General features: G+C 37.9%; 1 protein-coding gene across 1 annotated transcript; it reads left to right on the top strand.

Annotated features, from left to right (window-relative positions):
* On the top strand, positions 14347-19244 carry LOC108636058 (NKG2-A/NKG2-B type II integral membrane protein-like). Its single transcript, XM_018048484.1, has 6 exons — positions 14347-14416; positions 14980-15078; positions 15575-15628; positions 16154-16305; positions 18643-18743; positions 19067-19244. Exons 1-6 carry the CDS (start codon positions 14347-14349, stop codon positions 19182-19184), a joined length of 594 nt encoding a protein of 197 aa, XP_017903973.1. The 3' UTR covers positions 19185-19244.

Genomic DNA, 19710 nt, shown 5'->3' with positions numbered 1-19710 from the left:
GGTGCATGAAACTGGAGCCTATTATACACAGGGAACTAAGTCAGAAAGAGAAGCATCAATACACTATATTAATGCATATATATGGACTTTAGAAAGAAGGTAACAATGATCCTATACGCAAGGCAACAAAAGAGACACAGATGTAAAGAACAGACTTTTAGAGTATGAGGGAGAAGGCGAGGGTGGGATGATTTGAGAGAATAGCACTGAAACGTGTATATTACCATACATAAAAGAGATGACCAGTGCAAGTTGGATGCATGAAGCAGGACACTCAGAGCTGGTGCTCTGAAACAACCCAAGGGATGGAGGAGGGAGGAAGGTGAGTGCAGGGTTCTGGATGGGGGAACACATGCACACCCATGGCTGATTCATGTCGATGTATGAGAAATATACCACAATATTTTAAAGTAATTATCCTCCAATTAAAATAAATTAATTTTTAAAAAAGACTACTGGAGCAGACTATCATTTCATATTCCCTGGAGGATCTTCCTGACCCAGGGATCAAACCCTCATCTCCTGCACTGGCAGGCAGTTGCTTTACCACTCGTGCCACCTGGGAAACCCCACTGAAATATCATGTACACATCCAAAAATAGAGGTATCATTCTTTTGTGTCTCACTTTTTTTGCTCAACAGTATGTTTATGGCATTCAAACTTCTAAGAGATTGCATATTGTGTTAGACCATTTCCATGTAATATCAAATATAGGAGTAGAGAGACCAAAAGTAGATTAGTGATTACTACGGGTTGTGAAGAGATGGAATAGGAAAAGACCGCAAATTGATCAGTGACGAATGCTCTCTAGAGTTTGATAGTAGTGATGGTCGTAAACTGTGAATAATTTTAAAATCATGGATCTATATATTTTAAATGGATAAATTTTATGCTCTGTAAATTACATGCAATAAAGTTTTTTTTAAAAAAAACTGCTTTGGGACTGCATTTAATCTTTACAATAATTTCTGAAGATAATCATCTTACAATATTGACTCTTCCAGGCAATATCATGCTTTATCCTTTCAATCAACTGGGTTTTCTTTAAATTCTCCTTATTTTATTGATCAATTTTTATTTATTATTTATTTGCGTGACACTGTTCAGCATTTGGTACCTTGATTCAGTGACCAGGGATCAAATGCCCACTCCTTGCACCTGGAAGCAAGTAATCCGAACCACTGGACCACCAGCAAAATCCGCCTATAATATTTAATAGTTTCCAACACTGAAATTTGACACAAATATGGACATTTCATAGCCATGCTTTTGTAAATAGCATTTTTGTTTTTAAATTTGTAGTAATTATTGCTGCTGCATGTAGAATTGTGCCCAATGGCTTCTCTGATTATGTATATTAATTTTATCATTTCAAATATATATTCCTCTCGATTGTTTATGTAAATAGATACTGCATCTCTGAATAATCACGTTTTATTTCTTCCCTGCAGGTGCAATAATTTTTTCATGTATTTCTTTTCTTTTTTTTTTTTCTTGTTTTTGACTTATTTTTACCCAATTGGCTTTTATTTCCAATGTTGAACAGATGATACAGAAAAGGTCTTATAAGTATCTTTCCTATACTGGGGGAAAATATTTCAATATTTCATGCTCAAATATGAGGTGTTTCTAAGGTATTTTCATATACCTTTCTAACATGAAAGCAATTCCATAGTATTCATAATTTTCTTATAGGTTTTGTATGCAATCAGTCATGTTACCATTTTACTATTTTTCTTTCAATGGAATGAGAAAATTTTTAAATGCTTTTGAAATATCTCTTTCCTTCAAATGTTGACCAATTATGCATTCCTGAAATGAAACCACAAAAATCATTCTGTATTTTCTTCCTTTGAAGAATCACTGCATATATCATATCTAGATTAAGATGATTTTCTTCATCCATTATCACAAAGAGTTTGGGCTGAGTCCATTAATATTATGTAACTTGACAGGTTTTGTTATCAAGGCTCTATGGAAGCCTCTGTTTTATGGTGAAAGACCTGGCATAGTTTTAAGTGTTATTATTCAATACTGTTACCATTAGGGCTCCTAGAATTTTTTGTAGGAACGTTTATACAGTGAACTTAATATATTTAATACATGTTAAGCTTATACAGGTTTATAGTTGTTGTACTACACTTGGTAATTTGCATTTTCTAGACATTCTATTTCCTATGGAATGTAAAAAGTTTTTATAATACAGCTTGTCTGTTTAACATCCGTTAAAAACATAATGGTTTTGTCATGTTTCAGTTCAGTTCAGTCACTCAGTCATGTCCGACTCTGCAACCCCATAGACTGCAAGACAGAGCTTGCTCACACTCATGTCCATCGACTCGGTGACGCCATCCAACCATCTCATCCTCTGTTGTGCCCTTCTCCTCCTGCCTTCAATCTTTCCCAGCATCAGGGTCTTTTCCAATGAATCAGTTCCTCCCATCAGGTGGCCAAAGTATTGGAGTTTCAGCTGCAGCATCAGTCCTTCCAATGAATATTCAGGACTGATTTTCACCGGGATGGACAGGTTTGATCTCCTCCCAGTCCAAGGGACTCTCAAGAGTCTTCTCTATCACCACAGTTCAAAAGCATCAATTCTTCAGTGCTCAGCTTTCTATATGGTCCAACTCTCACATCCATACATGACTACTGAAAAACCAAGCTTTGACTAGACGGACCTTAAAGTAATGTCTCTGATTTTAATATGCTGTCTAGTTTGGTCATAGCTTTCCTTCCAAGGAACAATCGTCTTTCAATTTCATGGCTGCAGTCAAATCTGCAATTTTGGAGTCCAAAAAAATAAAGTCTCTCACTGTTTCCATTGTTTCCCCATTTTTTTGCCATAAACTAATGGGACTGGATACCATGATCTTCGCTTTTTGAATGTTAAGTTTTAAGCCAGCTTTATCACTCTCCTCTTTCATTTTCATCAAGAGGCTCTTTAGTTCTTCACTTTCTGCCATAAGGGTGGTATCATCTGCATATCTGAGGTTATTGATATTTCCTCCAGCAATCTTGATTCCAGCTGTGCTTCATCCAGCCTGTCATTTCGCATGATGTGCTCTGCATGGAAGTTAAATAGTGTGACAATATACAGCCTTGACATAGTCCTTTCCTGCCGGGGTCCAGCCCCCGCAAGATCCAGGGGAACCTGAAGGAAAAACGGCATCGGCAGATGATTTAGAGAGAGAGATAAGGAAAGAATATTATAGATGAGAAAATAGAGGAGAGAAAGAGGCTGATATTGCTTGGTTTACATAGAAAGCCAATAAAACTTCGAGACAAGAAGTTTGCCCTGTTCACGGAGGCCACAGGTGCCTTCCTGGTCTCCTGAGGGAGTGAAGACACAGAACATCTTTCCGTTCAGGTCTTAGAAACCTGGGCAAATAAGTGAACGCATGGAGCCTCCATGCTCCAAGAGATCAGCCTGAAAAAGAAAGTAAGAGAGAAAAAAAGAGAAAAAAGAAAAACACGGGGTGACCAAGCTTCTTCAAGCGAGGCCCATTGTTTTTATTTTCAAAAGGGTCTTTTATACCTTTACTTGTACATAGAGGGAAATGAAAGATGCAAAGTCATACAGAGTCAGCCCAAACATTACATCTATTTTGTCTTTATCGAAATCAGGATTTTTTCTGCAAACCTTTCCCATAAACAATATTGTGTACATTATCTTCTGGCCTTGGAGGCCTGTAAACATTTTATGACCCTCTTTTGATAAAAGCTTCTCAACCAGAAAACTTATTTTCCCTTGAAATGTTTTTATATTTCTAATCTACGTCAGCCTCCAGTCTATACGTCAGTATTAAACAGAGTTACATTCTCACGAAGCAAAGGTGCAGTGCGTTACAACAAAGAACCAATTAGCACAAAAGCCTGATGTGGTTAATTCTAAGGCTACACTTGTTTTTCTTACTTTCTAACTATGTTAACTAATGCACTCCCAGGTGCAGAGTGGATAAGAGATATGGGAACTTAGCAACAAGCATTGGCCCAATAATGAAATCCTATGCCTAGCACTACAAAAATAACTTTTAACTCTTTGAAAGGCTCTATGTTTTAGGCTTTCTGTGCCTCTCACAGTTGGGAGGCTGTAAATAATCACATGTGTAGCTGCAAGAGTCTGGATATATCTGCCAAGCAAGCTAAAATACTAACAGAGGGGGTTTGATTGGAAATATTCTTCTCATGTCCAGAAGACTTATTAGCTATAGCCCTAAGTTGATTTTCTCCAGAGAAAGGTGGTCAGGAATAGCCCCCTGTTAATGTCAGAGGAGTTGGTGAAAGTCATGAAATAGTAAAACAGATTCTGGTTTTGGGGTAGATGTTCGAGAAAGCCTAGGGAGCCCATTGAGTTCTGAAGCCTTGCTTAACAGTTCTCTTCCACATGACTTTTGTCATGGGTGGGATCTCCCGTGGTGGCTCCCGGCACCTTTTCCAATTTGCAACCTGTCCACTCTTCCATGTCCACTTGTAACAGTTGCTTCTTGACCTACATACAGATTTCTCAAGAGGCAGGTCAGGTGGTCTGGTAATCCTATCTCTTGAATAATTTTCCACAGTTTGTTGTGATCCACACAGTCAAAGGCTTTGGCATAGTCAACAAAGCAGAAGGTGTTTTTCTGGAAGTCCCTTTCTTTTCCGATGATCCAACAGATGTTGGCAATTTTATCAACAACAAAGAATCAAATTGCTAACATCTATTGGATTGTCACGGAGAAGGCACTGGTGACCCACTCCAGTGCTCTTGCCTGGAAAATCCCATGGACGGAGGATCCTGGGCTGCATTTCATGGGGCCGCTAAGAGTCAGACACGACTAAACGACTTCACTTTCATTTTTCACTTTCATGCACTGGAGAAGGAAATGGCAACCCTCTCCAGTGTTCTTGCCTGGAGAATTCCAGGGACGGAGGAGCTTGGTGGGGTGCTGTCTATGGGGTCGCACAGAGTCGGACATGACTGAAGCAACTCAGCAGCAGTTCTATTAAGTACCCTATATTTTACAGCATGCGTTCTTTACTCAGTAGTCTAGTAAGTTCAAAATTTTGTACTTTTCTGAAACAACAAAAAGACATAATTTCTCTCCACTGTTTTTACTGCTCATGCCATTTTTGCTCCCTTGAATTCTAATACAAACATATACTCACAATTTGATACTTTATCGTTACTATTTTACCTGTCAATATCTATTTGGATATATCCACATAAGTTCCTTTCTTCAATTCTTCTTTACTTTCTGCATATCCAAATTTTCAACTAGAATAAGAGTTTTTTTCATTATAAGGCCTTAAAATGTTTCCTTTACACAGAGTTATTTCATAATTTTGGCAAGTTTCCTCCATTTAAAAAACTTCCTTGAAATGAATCCATCTAGCCATCTTGTTAAAAGGATACTTGGACTTACTATGGACATCTAATTTATCTATATCTCTTAGGTCACTAGGTACTGCCATTTTAGATTTAGTCACAAACACATTTTATATAATAAAGAGTAAATTCAAAACACTCAGTATTTTGAGTATTTATCTTGGCTCTAGGTGGACTAACCATAGATTTTATTAAAGTTAAATGCCAGTAGAGTCAACATATTTGGGCGTGTAACCAAGGACATGATGTGTACAAAATTATTTAATTGAAACCAGCAAAGTGTGTGTTAACATGAATAATACATTTAACCCTTACCTTGTAGTTCAGCTGGTAAAGAATCCACCTGCAATACAAGAGACTTCAGTTCAATCTGTGAATTGGGCAGATCCCCTGAAGAAGGGAATGGCTACCCACTCCAGAATTCTTACCTGGAGAATTTTATAGACAGAGGAGCCTGGAAGGCTACTGTTCATGCATTTGCAAAGAGCTGGACACAACTGAGTGACTTTCACTGCCGGGAGCCAGCGCGAGGAACTCCGCCCATGGCAGAGGTCATGAGGAAGGAGGCTTCAGCATATACAAAGGTGATATCGAGCCTCAGGAAACCCCCTGTTCCCGAGCATCTACCCCCAAAACCAGAGTCTACCTGCTTTACTGTTTCATGCTCTCACCTATACCTCTGACTTTACGGGGGGCTGACCCCCATTACCTCTCTCGAAGAAGGCGTTAACTTACAGCTCCAAGTCAATAAAAATTCCTGGGCATGACAAGAGTGTTTCAACTTACAAACTCCTCTGAAGTTTATCTAGCCTGCCTGTACAGGTTCGTCTGGCCACATGTGATTGTTTACAGCCTCCCAACCATGAGAGGCACGAGATGTTTTAGACTTACTAAAGGCAGATTCTTTTGGGAAGTTAGAAATTATTAGTATAGTGGGTTGGTTAGGAATTATATTGGTGAAGGGTTTTTCATTTGTTGTGCCAATAATTGCTGCTAATTCCCTGCTCTGGGTGTAACAAGGGTGTCTCAGGTCAAACCTCTCTGTTAACAGACTAGCTTGTGTGACAACCTCTCAACCATAAACAGCACAGAGAGTTTGAAGTATTTTGAAAGTCTTAATTAGCATAGGGCTTTTCTCATTGTTGAGTCAATGATTGCCACCAGGCTTCCATATCCTTAGGCACCTGGGAATATATTAATCAATGTATTTGGAATATAGAAAAGGAAATATAGTAGTTTTGATGTTAGCAATACTAGACTTTTTGAGTTAATGAATTTTCTCTTTTGTTATAGATCACTGTATTTTGTTATGAGTCACTGTGTCCTTGCTATGTAAAAATGTAACTTTACCACTATCTTAAGACTAAATAGATCTTAAGGGGAACATTGATGAAGGGTTTTCATTTGTTGGGCTGATGTTTACTGCTAAATCTCCATATTCCCTGTCCTTATAATGAATATAACTAGCATATAGGAGAAATAAGTATTAACCTTTTGGATTAATCATGTTCACCTTAGGTTAAATAAATTCCTTTCTTAGTTGTAACCCACTACACCCTCACCCTATAGGAATGCAACTTTATCTGCTACCTTCAGAGGGTGGCACCAGGTTTAAGAAAAAACACCCTTGGAAAAAATAAGTTTTTTGGTTATCAGAAAGAAAAGATCATAAAATGTCAGCAGGCCTCATGGCCAGAAGATGATGTAAAACCCCTAAGACTTTTTTTTATACATTTATGTGAAGCACCTGATTTTGATAAAGGTCAGGACTGCTGACCCCCACGTGACTCTGTATTCATCCCTATGTATAACAAAAGGTATATAAGCAAACCTAAAAAATAAAGAAATCAGATCAGTTTCTGGAAAGACTGATTCCCCCATGTTGTTTCTTTCTTGCTCCCCGTTTTTCTGGCTGAATTCCTATCTGGAGCATGGGTGCTCGCCATGTCTACTTACTTGCCCCCGCTTTTAAGTTCCACGCGAGAAGGAGCCCAAGAAGGGTCACCTTCCGATATTCAAGTGGTGCCAGTGGCCCAACATAGATGGTGCAAATTCCTTGTCTTGGAATTTTATTGGTATCCCACATAAACCAAGTTATTCACCCTCTTTTTCACCACTAATATTTCCTACTACACTATCCATTTCCAATCTCTCTATATATCTGTAATTAAATAAGTTTTTTCCTAGGATGCTGATTCTGTCTCCCCTTCAAATTACCCTGGATCCACCAGAGTTGAACCCCGTCATTTCACTTTTCACTTCAAATTTTAGAAGTGAATATTACTGAATTTCACATTATTTGGCATCACTAATGAATGCTTCACTTGCTATAATTCATTGAAGTGGGTAATCAGTTCAGTTCAGTTGCTCAATCGTGTCCGATCTTTGCGACCCCATGAATCGCAGCACGCCAGGCCTCCCTGTCCATCACCATCTCCCGGAGTTCACTCAGACCCACGTCCATCAAGTCCGTGATGCCATCCAGCCATCTCATCCTCTGTCGTCCCCTTCTCCTCCTGCTCCCAATCCCTCCCAGCATCAGTCTTTTCCAGTGAGTTAACTCTTCTCATAAGGTGGCCAAAGTACTGGAGTTTCAGCTTTAGCATCATTCCTTCCAAAGAAATCCTAGGGTTGATCTCCTTCAGAATGGACTGGTTGGATCTCCTTGCAGTCCAAGGGACTCTCAAGAGTCTTCTCCAACACCACAGTTCAAAAGCATCAATTCTTCGGTGTTTAGCCTTCTTCACAGTCCAGCTCTAACATCCATACATGACCACAGGAAAAACCATAGCCTTGACTAGATGGACCTTAGTCGGCAAAGTAGTGTCTCTGCTTTTGAATATGCTATCTAGGTTGGTCATAACTTTTCTTCCAAGGAGTAAGTGTCTTTTAATTTCGTGGCTGCAGTCACCATCTGCAGTGATTTTGGAGCCCCCAAAAATAAAGTCTGACACTGTTTCTGCTGTTTCCCCGTCTATTTCCCATGAAGTGATGGGACCGGATGCCATGATCTTCGTTTTCTGAATGTTGAGCTTTAAGCCAACTTTTTCACTCTCCTCTTTCATCAAGAGGCTTTTTAGCTCCTCTTCACTATATTATTTATTTAGTATATAAAATATAATAAAGAAAATCACCATATAGGTAGTCATTAGCAATTGCTATAGAAAGTTCAAATATAGCAATTGCTATAGAAAGTTCAAATATAGCAATTCCTATAGAAAGTTCAAAGTCTATATTATTAGGACATAATAGAGTTTGCAAATAGCTTACAAACACCTGAGAAAAGAAGAGAAGTGAAAGGCAGAGGAGCAGGAAAATATACCCAAATGAATGCAGAGTTCCATAGATTAGCAAGTAGAGATAAAGTCTTCTTAAGTGAACAATACAACAAAATAGAGGAAAACAATAGAATGGGAAAGACTAGCGATCTCTTCAAGAAAACTGGAGATACCAAGGGAATATTTCATGCAAACATAAGAACAAGGGAGGACAAAAATGGCAAGAAGCTAACAGAAGCAGAGGAGATTAAGGAGAGCTGGCAAAAATACCCAGATTATCTGTACAGAAAAGCTCTTAATGACCCAGATAGCCACAATGGTGTGGTCACTCACCTAGAGCCAGACATCCTGAAGTGTGTAGTCAAGTGGTCCTTAGGAAGTCTTACTAAAAACAAAGCTAGTGGATGTGGTGTAATTCCAGCTGAGGTATTCCAAATCCTAAAGAATGATGCTGTTAAAGTGCTGCACTCAATATGCCAGCAAACTGGAAGACTCAGGAGTGGCCACAAGTCTGGCAAAGGGCAGTTTTCATTCCAATCCCAAAGAAAGGCAATGCTGAATAATGTTCAAATTATCCTACAATTGCACTCATTTCACATGCTATCAAGATTATGCTCAAAATCCTTGAAGCTAAGCTTCAGCAGTACATGAACAGAGAACTTCCAGATATTCAGGCTGGATTCAGAGAAGGCAGATGATCAAACTGCCAGTATCCATTGAATCATAGATAAAGCCAGGGAATTCCAGGAAAAAATCTACTTTTGCCTCATCGACTCTGCTAAAGCCTTTGACTGTGTGGATCACAACCACCTGTGGAATATTCTTAAAGAGATGGGAATACCAGACCAATTTAGCTGCCTCCTGAGAAATCTGCACGCAGGTCAAGAAGCAACAGTAGGACAGGACATGGAACAATGCAATGGTGGGTTGGTTCAAAATTGAGAAAGGAATATTTTAAGGCTGGATATTGTGACCCTGCTTATTTAAATTAGATGCAGAGTACATCATGTGAAATGCTGGCTGGATGACTCACAAACTGGAATTAAGATTGCAGCAAGAAATATCAACAACCTCAGATAGCAGATGATACCACTTCAATGGCAGAGTGAAGAGGAACTAAAGAGTCTCTTGATGCAAGTGAAACAGGAGAATGAAAAAGATGGCTTAAAGTTCAACAATCAAAAAACAGAGATCTTGGCATCCAGTCCCATCACTTCATAGCAAATAGACGGAGAAAAAGTGGAAACAGCGTCAAATTTCATTTTCTTGGGCTCCAAAATCACTGTGTACAATGACTGCAGCCATGAAATTTAAAAATGCTTGCTCCTTAGAAGTAAAGCTATGACAAAATTAGATGCATATTAAAAAGCAGAGACATCATTTTGCTGACAAAGGTCCATATAATCAAAGCTAGAGTTCCAGAAAAACAACTATTTCTGCTTTATTGACTATGCCAAAGCCTTTGACTCTGTGGATCACAAAAAACTGTGGAAAATTCTGAGAGAGATGGGAATACGAGACCATCTAACCTGCCTCTTGAGAAATCTGTATGCAGGTCAGGAAGCAACAGTTAGAACTGGACATGGAACAACAGACTGGTTCCAAATAGGAAAAGGAGTACGTCAGGCTGTATATTGTCACCCTGCTTATTTAACTTATATGCAGAGTACATCATGAGAAACACTGGACTGGAAGAAACACAAGCTGGAATCAACATTGCTGGGAGAAATATCAATAACCTCAGTATCAATAACCTCAGATATGCAGATGACACCACCCTTATGGCAGAAAGTGAAGAGAAACTAAACAGCCTCTTGATGAAAGTGAAAGAGGAGAGTGAAAAAGTTGGCTTAAAGCTCAACATTCAGCAAACGAAGATCATGTCATCCGGTCCCATCACTTCATGGGAAATAGACGGGGAAACAGCAGAAACAGTGTCAGACTTTTTTGGGGGGGGCTCCAAAATCACTGCAGATGGTGACTGCAGCCACAAAATTAAAAGACGCTTACTTTTTGGAAAAAAAGTTATGACCAACCTAGATAGCATATTCAAAAGCAGAGACATTACTTTGCCGACTAAGGTCCATCTAGTCAAGGCTATGGTTTTTCCAGTAGTCATGTATGGATGTGAGAGTTGGACTGTGAAGAAGGCTGAGCACCGAAGAATTGATGTTTTTGAACTGTGTTGTTGGAGAAGACTCTTGAGAGTCCGTTGGACTGCAAGGAGATCCAATCAGTCCATTCTGAAGGAGATCAACCCTGGGATTTCTTTAGAAGAAATGATGCTGAAGCTGAAGCTCCAGTACTTTGGCCACCTCATGTGAAGAGTTGACTCATTGGAAAAGACTCTGATGCTGGGAAGGATTGGGGGCAGGAGGAGAAAGGGACAACTAAGGATGAGATGGCTGGATGGCATCACGGACTCGATGGACGTGGGTCTGAGTGAACTCCGGGAGATGGTGATGGACAGGGAGGCCTGGCGTGCTGTGATTCATGGGGTCGCGAAGAGTCAGACACGACTGAGCGACTGAACTGAACTGAACTGACGGTTTTTCCAGTAGTCATGTATGGATGTGAGTTTGGACCATAAGGGTGAGAGCCAAAGAATTGATGTTTTCCAGCTATGGTGCTGGAGAGAGTCCCTTGGACAGCAAGGAGATCAAGCCTGTCAACCCTAAAGGAAATAAACCCTGAGTATTCACGTGAAGGACTGATGCTGAAACCGAAGCTCCAATACTTTGGCCACCTGATGCAAAGAGCTGACTCATTGGAAAAGATCCTGATGCTGGAAAAGATTCAATGCAAGAGGAGAAGAGGGCCACAGAGGACTCAATGGACATGTAGTCGTGGATGTGCTCGATCTCTTCAGTCATGTCCGCCTCTGTGACCCCATGGATGGTAGCCCGCTAGGCTCCTCTCTCCATGGAATTTTCCAGGCAAGAATACTGGAGCTTGTTGCCATTTTTTTTTTTTTCCCTAGGGCATCTTCCTCAGCCAGGGACTGAACCTGGGTCTGTTGCATCACAGGCAGATTCCTTACCATCTGAGCCACCAGGGAAGCCCATCATTAATGTGAATTTGAGCAAACTTGGAGATAGTGAAAGGGAAGCTTTGCCTGCTGCAGTCCACAGGGCCACAAAGAGTCAAACTCAGACATGGCTTCATGACTGAACAACAACAATAAATTGGTATATAACTACAGATTTATATTCTATTTTTCTAGATTTTAGAAAGCTAAAAATTAGATGACAGTTAAAATAAAGTTTAAAATGTAGTAACTCTTCTGAATTAGGGACAAGTATCCTTAAATATGAACTGTCAATGGAATTATGATTTCCTCCATTATGATAGAAATGGCACAATGAGATTATAAGGAAAAGAAATAAATAATGCCTAGATTTAGCAAACTTATCTAAAACTTAAACATTGAAGTTACTCTTAACAAGGCATAAATGTTCAGCATTGATGAATGAAGTGAAAGCAAGTTAACAGCAGGGTGATCATGTCCTTTGTCCCCCTATAACTTTTAGAAAGTGAAATCAATTCTCAGAGGAACTCACCAAAGAACAAACTAACTGAAACACTACATATCCAAAGTCTCCTATATTCTGGAGGTGTGTGATGATAAACTTCTTCAAAATACCCAAGTGTATGAATTTCCTGTTTCAGTGACATGGTGATGAGAAATGTACTTTCTCCACTATTGCTTCACTCTGAGCCTTCACAGGGCAGTCTGTGAAGACCACAGACATTGTTTGATTTTCACAGTAACCTGACCACTCAGAGAAGAGGCAGGACTCTGGGCTGTAGAAGGTATGTGTTTCCCTCTCCTTCCTAATCCCTCATCTCATTTATCAGGAGATTACAAATGCCAATGTGGTTCGACTTAGGGACAATTGCTAAGCAAACAAATTAAAGAGATATTGGTATCTGTATTTGATATTTTGGTATTTTAATTTTGGGAGAAAGTAGGAAGAAAATATGAAGTATTTGGGAAGATTTCTGAAAATGTTCAGATTCTTGCCTGCAGACATTATTCAAGTGAATACATACATGTATAACTGATTTTGTTAATCAATACCATTTAAGATGAAGTATCAGGAGCATCAGGACGAGGGACAGTTAACAGTGTATTTTGTTATCAATAGATATATAATTAGATATAGTATTAAACATTTAACTCAGCCCTTAAAAAATAGGTTCTTAAAATGGATTCATAGAATCGTGAATGGCCAATATAATTCTTCACAGATCTAGCTAAAGTAAAAATCACAATATGGTAACTCCAGTAAAATGCTGGATTAACTCAATTATATACAATCAAATGCTTTATAAAAACTTGATCATAATATTGAAAAAAGATAAATCACACTAACACAGAGATTTCTGTCTAATAAATTATATTGCCTGATATGAATAATATCATGGCAATTGTATTAAAATAAGAAATGAAATAAAAGTCAAATTTAATATTAGGTGTTTTACATGCTTTATGTCATATATATTTTTATTCTCATTTTAGATCAGTAAACTCATTTGCTAAATACAAAATAATTTTTAAAGGTCATACATTGTAAATTTCAAAGCCAGAAATAATTGTAGATTGCACTGACTACAGAATCCATTGACTGAATTATTAAGGCACATTATTGACTTTTATAATTGCTGATACAACTAAAGCTGCCCTCTTGACTTAGCAGCCTCAGGAGCTTCCTGGAAGTTTGTACCAGCATTGTCCTTCCATAAATGATGTATGCTTTTCCTTATCATTTTATAATTTCATATCTTAGCCATTGTCAATTGTCAATTACTCATGGAAAATAAGTATTTATTTAATGACATTTTAACATTGTTTTGTCTTTATATGATAAAAAGTTTTGGAGAATTTAGTATGTCATGTGCCATTTCTAACGTAAAATATTTCTTTAATTTTTTAATGATTTCTTAGAGCTCCACAATCACTCAAAATAGAAGAATTATTTGATAGCATCTCATTCCCTTTTCATTAATGAATGTCCCAGTTAAAGTAGTTTAATGCAGAGTGTACTGTTATGCCAATACTGTTATTCCCTCATCATGGAAAGCTGTCTTTAACTTTTAATGGATTTTAAACTTACCTATATAATTGGTGCATTTTTTTTCCAATATGGACTTTAATTTGAACCAAGATATTATAACAATTTTAAAGTATTTCTGTGAATTTTGACTTTCAACTCATCAGGATATTACTGTTCATGAACTTTTTCAGTAATCTACTAATTTTCATTGTTCCAATAAACAAGTAACATTATGTCAAACAAAGAATATTTTTTTAAAATATTCATTTGTTTTTAACTGATTGATGACTGGTTTACAATATTGGTTTGGTTTCTGTCATACATCAGCATAAATTAACCATAGGTGTACATATGTCCCCTCCTTTGAGTTTCCCTCTCACCTCTCGCCCATTCCCACCACTCTTGGTTATTAAATACCAAATACTATTTTTAAAACTACTTACTCTACAATGAAACAGTTGTCTAAAGGTCTACTGAAATGAGAACCAAACTTGGATTTGCTCAGCTGCTAAATGAGTGCTGTTAACAGATCTCATACATCACTCAGTTTAACCTTTCAAGGTTTCTTGTGATTTTATACACCATTTATTAACTACTTATGTAAAGTTTCCATAGAGCAACATCTTGACATTAACAGCCACGGAGATGAAGAACCAAAAGGAAAAATACTCAGAACCGAGTCTGGTTAATGATACCAGGAGACAGCATATGAGAGGTAAGATGGTGAAAAGATCAATTTTAGCAGCTGAGCAGGAGAAACCCTACATGGAATTAAACTTTCAAAATGCCTTTTGTTATGTCAATGGAATGACAGGAGCTACCACTGCAAGTGTAAAGCATTTACCCGCTTACGTGTTTTTATTAATGAGGCTTAGAGCTGGAGTTTGCAATACAATATTCTAATATGACATATGTGCTGCGCTGTGCTTAGTCACCCAGTTGTGTCCGTCTATTTGCAACCACATGGACTGTAGCCCGCCAGGCTCCTCTGTCCATGGGGATTCTCCAGGCATGAATACTGGAGAAGGTTGCCATGCCCTCCTCCAGGACTACATACCCAGGCATTGCTGTAATTTGTAGTCTTTGATCTCCAACTCGTGAAGCCTTATATTTGCTGAAAAAGGAATGGTATATTCTGAGAAGAGGATTGCAATGGTAGATATTGTTTTGAGGTCCAAGTTTGTGTCTTTGAATTCTCACAGATGTGGGATCTTTTGTTCTTCTAAAATAACTGTCTCCATCACTCCTTTCTCAGTGTTTCCTTTTCTCTCCCTGCAGATTCACCATCAGCTCAAGAGAAGCTCATTGTTGTGATCCTGGGAATCATCTGTTTTGTCTTGACGTATACGATAGTGAGAGTGATAACTTTTATTCCACGTAAGTCAAGTTTTGAAAGAATATAATTGAACCTTTCATTTTAATGATCATCAGTGCCTCTAAAATTTTATATTATTATGGAATAGAACTCTTATTTTAATATGTGCATTTAGCCTAAGTATTGAATGGTTATTCTGAGTTGAGCAAAGTATAAATTACAGAATGATTGTAGGGAAAATTAAACATGTACATAGATATTTTCTGATTTCATAACTCAAAGATATACTTTAAGAAACTGAAACACCTTATTGAGAAAAACAAATTAATTCTTCAGATTGCTTGAACCAAGTATTGTAAGAGGTGGTGGAGTCTTTTCTCAGAGATTTTCAAAATATACACCCGCCAGTCTTCGTTACCTCATTAATTATTCTTAAAGCAATATTTTCCAGATCATCCTAAATCCTAAAAACACCATGTTTAAACTAAAAACTACAATTATGATGATTTATTTATATCAATGTAAATATTTTAAAATATTACTTCCATTTTTTTCTAGGTACCCAAATATCAGAACAGAATAAGTCCTCTCTGGTAACAAAGCTCCATAAAGGTACATAATGATTTCAAACTTCTATTATAAATATAGTTCGTATTTTGCCTCTCTCTTAGGCTGGTAAAGATAGAAATAGATTTGGGGAGAAAACATAAATTATAAAATCAGGCAATAATATTCCTAAATAATGATTATAGGAGAGTCTTTCTTCCTATGCAACAATATGATCACCATATCCATTGTTGGCAATTGGCTCTAATTTCCTCCTGCTATAATATGATAAGAGACAAAAATTTTGCTATTCTAAAATAGGAGTTTCATTTCTTGATTTTCAGGATGTGTAAATAGTAGATATTCCTATGTGTTTGCTTTATATGGGGACATATATTAAAGACAGACCCTCTCTATGAATGCATGAATGAGATTTGTTTTATATGTACCAGAATTGAGGTTGCATAGATATGTTATTTTATATATATGTGTGTATGCATACATATGTCTACCTCTATGCATATGTGTAAGTTAATTTTTATTTTTCAAATTCAAACTGTTTTTGAATAGTAATTCATAATCTTTCCTCAGAATATCATTGTGGTCATTGCCCAAAAGACTGGCTTACATATTCCAACAGTTGCTATTATACTAGTCTGGAAAAAAAACCATGGAATGAGAGTTTGATATCCTGTGCTGCTAAGAATTCTACTCTGCTTTATATAGATAATGAAGAGGAAATGGTAAGATATTGAATGTTTCCAACACTTTGCTGAAGGCTTGATTTAGTCAACATTTTATTTGTTAGGATTCACTTGTGCTTTTGTACATATTTGTAGCTTGTTTATTTTAAGGTCTGCTAGTATTCCATTAAACAATGGAATGTAACTTTATGATACTTTATTTACATTTTTATACCATTCATGCATGTGTATTAACTTCTGGTTCTTGCTTTTCATAGAAAACCATGCTTCTACAAATGCTATTAAATTCTAAATTACATTGTGCTATCTAATTTTACCATACATCAAGGAAAATAAACATGATTTTGCCTATAGAATTATGTAATTGCACATCAGATCATGGAATACAAGTTTCAACTTCCCAGCAGCCCCACCCCTCTGTAATACCTTATCACTTCTCCACCTCCTAATTTACTCACTGTCCTGACTTTTGATATTATAGAATCTCTTTGATTGCTTTTGAATCATATCCATGGAATCCCGTGTTTGTGCTTAGTCATTCAATCGTGTCTGACTCTTTGCAACCTCATTAACTTCAGCCTGTCAGGCTCCTGTGTCCACGGAATTTTCCAGGCAAGAATCCTGAAGTGGGTTGCCATTTTCTACTCCAGGACATGGAATCATACAGGTTGTCCCTGTCTCATCACTGCCACATGATATTTTGCAGTTCCTCCAAATTCTTGCATTTATGTGACGTTTGTAAATTTCCACAGCTCATTGTGTGAATTCAACATTTAAGATCCATTCTTTCCAGTGCCTCTGGGTGGAGATGGTCCTCGGGGATAAAGAGGCTTCCTAGCTTCAGTAGCTTTAGTCAAGACATCCCATTTGCTGGTCCCACCCCTACCCTATCACCCAACCCTAGTATCTCTCAGTGGAGGAAACAGAGGCAATTTCTCTGACTGCTCCTTGTTAGTAAGTGTCCTGAGGGATCACCTTGTAAGGCTTACCTGGTGTTGCCTACAAGATTCTCTCAACACACAGAAGGAATGGCTTACCTGTGCTACCCCCAACAGCTGGCTTAGGTATTGGGTGTTTGGGAAGTAAGAGGCTGAGGTCACTTCCACCTGGTTGATGGGGAGCTACAAGATGCCCCTAATTATCATTCCCTCACCTCCCACCTTGTTCTCTCATCACGGAGAAGTGATTAGCGATTACAGAGGAGTGGGGCTGCTGGGAAGTCTCAAGCCACATCACCCTTCTATATCCACCTTTCAGAGTTCTCCTTTCTCATGTCTTTCATTAGTTCCCATGTTTACAGTTGACCTTAGCAGGGAGGAGCAGAGAGAAATGAGTCTCTGACCCCTTGTCTGGTCCACTGGATTCCACCAATACAGAAACAGATGGCTTTGGGGTTTATCTAGTCAAAGAACGGTGTCAGGCTCAGAAAAGCAATTCTTTGGCTCTCCTATCACTTATTTTCTCAATTTCATTTCCTTAATTTCCCTCTGAAACTGAAATTCTGAGAAACATATAATAGTAGAGAAATCCATTGATATTGTCACAATATCCAGAAAAATGAATGTCATGGAATCTATAAGCTTATTTAAAGCCTTGTTAGTTTTGATGGCACCCCACTCCAGCACTCTTGCCTAGAAAATCCCATGGACAGAGGAGCCTGGAAGGCTGCAGTTCATGGGGTCGCTGAGGGCTGTAAACGACTGAGCGACCTCACTTTCACTTTTCATGCATTGGAGAAGGAAATGGCAACCCACTCCAGTGTTCCTGCCTGGAGAATCCCAGGGACGGGGGAGCCTGGTGGGCTGCCATCTATGGAGTCGCACGGAGTTGGACACGACTGAAGCGACTTAGCAGCAGCAGTAGCAGCAGCATGTTAGTTTTGATGTGAGGAAAAATGAAATTATATGAATCAGAATTTTCTTCATTGCACATATTCAATTACTCCACCTTCTTATCCCTGAGGCTTAATGTTAGATGGAGTTCACAGCTCTAAGGATCCCCAAGTTGTTATGCAAGGTGTTTTCTTTTGTATGATCTCTACAACTAATTCATGTCTTTGTAAATATTCCCTTTATTAAATGGCTGTCGAAAAAAAGCAATTTTCCTTATTAACATTAGAACATAGTGAAACTGATAAGTATAAATGTTGAGTTGATTTTCAATCAAAAGTACAGATATTTCTTAATATTTATGGCACTATTAAAACTTCAAACTTTCAACTCATGTTTTTTAGTGTTGGATTAGAATCTAACATGCTCAATTTGCTCAAAGAATGAAAAATGCTATGAAACAACACATCTTTTGACTTGCATTTTAAAAATTAACAAAAACATTTCATAATGACTATTTAAGTGAAAATTCTTTATTTGGGGCTAGGAATTTCTGACGTCCCTATCAATTATATCGTGGATTCAAGTCTCTCGTGAAGGCCGCGGTCATCCTTGGATGTGGCTAAATGGTTCAACTTGCAAACTACAGTAAGTTTGTAAAAAGAATGCTATATAGAGGAGGAAAAATATAAAAAAAAGAAATATTTTTAAAATAATACAAATACATTTGTTTTAGGCAAATTATAGAAAGCTGAAGGAAGATATTGAAAGTTAATAAAATGTTAATACCAATGTTGAAAAATAAGCTACTCTGTAGCCCAATTTCTGAGTAACAAGCTCTTACTGAAATTTTATTAAAGACTTCATTACCCATTTTCAAAATATCTTGTATTACAGTTACATGGAAAATGCTATTGTTTCCTGAGTTGTCTTCATAGAATATAACAGAATTATGCATTTTTCCATAACAGGATAACAGACTATTTACCTGGTGAACATAACTGTGCTGTACAATCTGAATGGGGCATAAGAGCAGAAGACTGTCAGTTTCCAAATGTATATCATTGCAAGCACAAGCTTGAGAATTAAAACATGAGTTTGGATGCTGTTGGGTAACTTGACCTCTTATGAAATGGAAATAATATTCTGATTGCATAGATTTTAAAATGAATTTTATTTTTTTTTCTGATAATGAAAGTTTTTCAAAAGCAGTTGAAATATAATTGTGTGTGCTCATTCGTTCAGTTGTGTCTGACTCTTTGAGACCCCATGGACTATAGGCTGTCAGGCTTCTCTGTCCAAGGAATTCTCCAGACAAGAATACTGGAGTGGTTCTATTCCCAGATTTTTAAGGAATTTCTACACTGTTCTTCACAGTGGCTGTACCAGTTTGCATTCCCATCAACAGTGTAAGAGGGTTTCCTTTTTCTCCACACCCTCTCCAGCTACTGTTGTTTGTCGACTTTTTTATGGTGGCCATTCTGCCCGGCAGAGACGATACCTCATTGTGTTTTTAATTTGCATTTCTCTAGTAATGAGTGATGTTGTGATATGAGAAAGCTACATATCTTTCGTGTGTCTTATTAGCCCTCTGTATATCTTCTTTGGAGAAATG

This window comes from Capra hircus, chromosome 5 (assembly GCF_001704415.2).
Source record: "Capra hircus breed San Clemente chromosome 5, ASM170441v1, whole genome shotgun sequence".
Taxonomy (NCBI): Eukaryota; Metazoa; Chordata; class Mammalia; order Artiodactyla; family Bovidae; genus Capra; species Capra hircus.
This window is presented reverse-complemented; position numbering and strand designations above follow the sequence as displayed.

What these genes read in the sequence shown, in the direction of transcription:
- LOC108636058 (XM_018048484.1), top strand. Translation starts at nt 14,347, where the DNA reads ATGAAGAACCAAAAGGAAAAATACTCAGAACCGAGTCTGGTTAATGAT. An exon ending in TAGATAATGAAGAGGAAATG is followed by an intron (nt 16,306 to 18,642) that starts GTAAGATATTGA and finishes ATTTGGGGCTAG; the next exon opens with GAATTTCTGACGTCCCTATC. An exon ending in GGTTCAACTTGCAAACTACA is followed by an intron (nt 18,744 to 19,066) that starts GTAAGTTTGTAA and finishes TTTCCATAACAG; the next exon opens with GATAACAGACTATTTACCTG.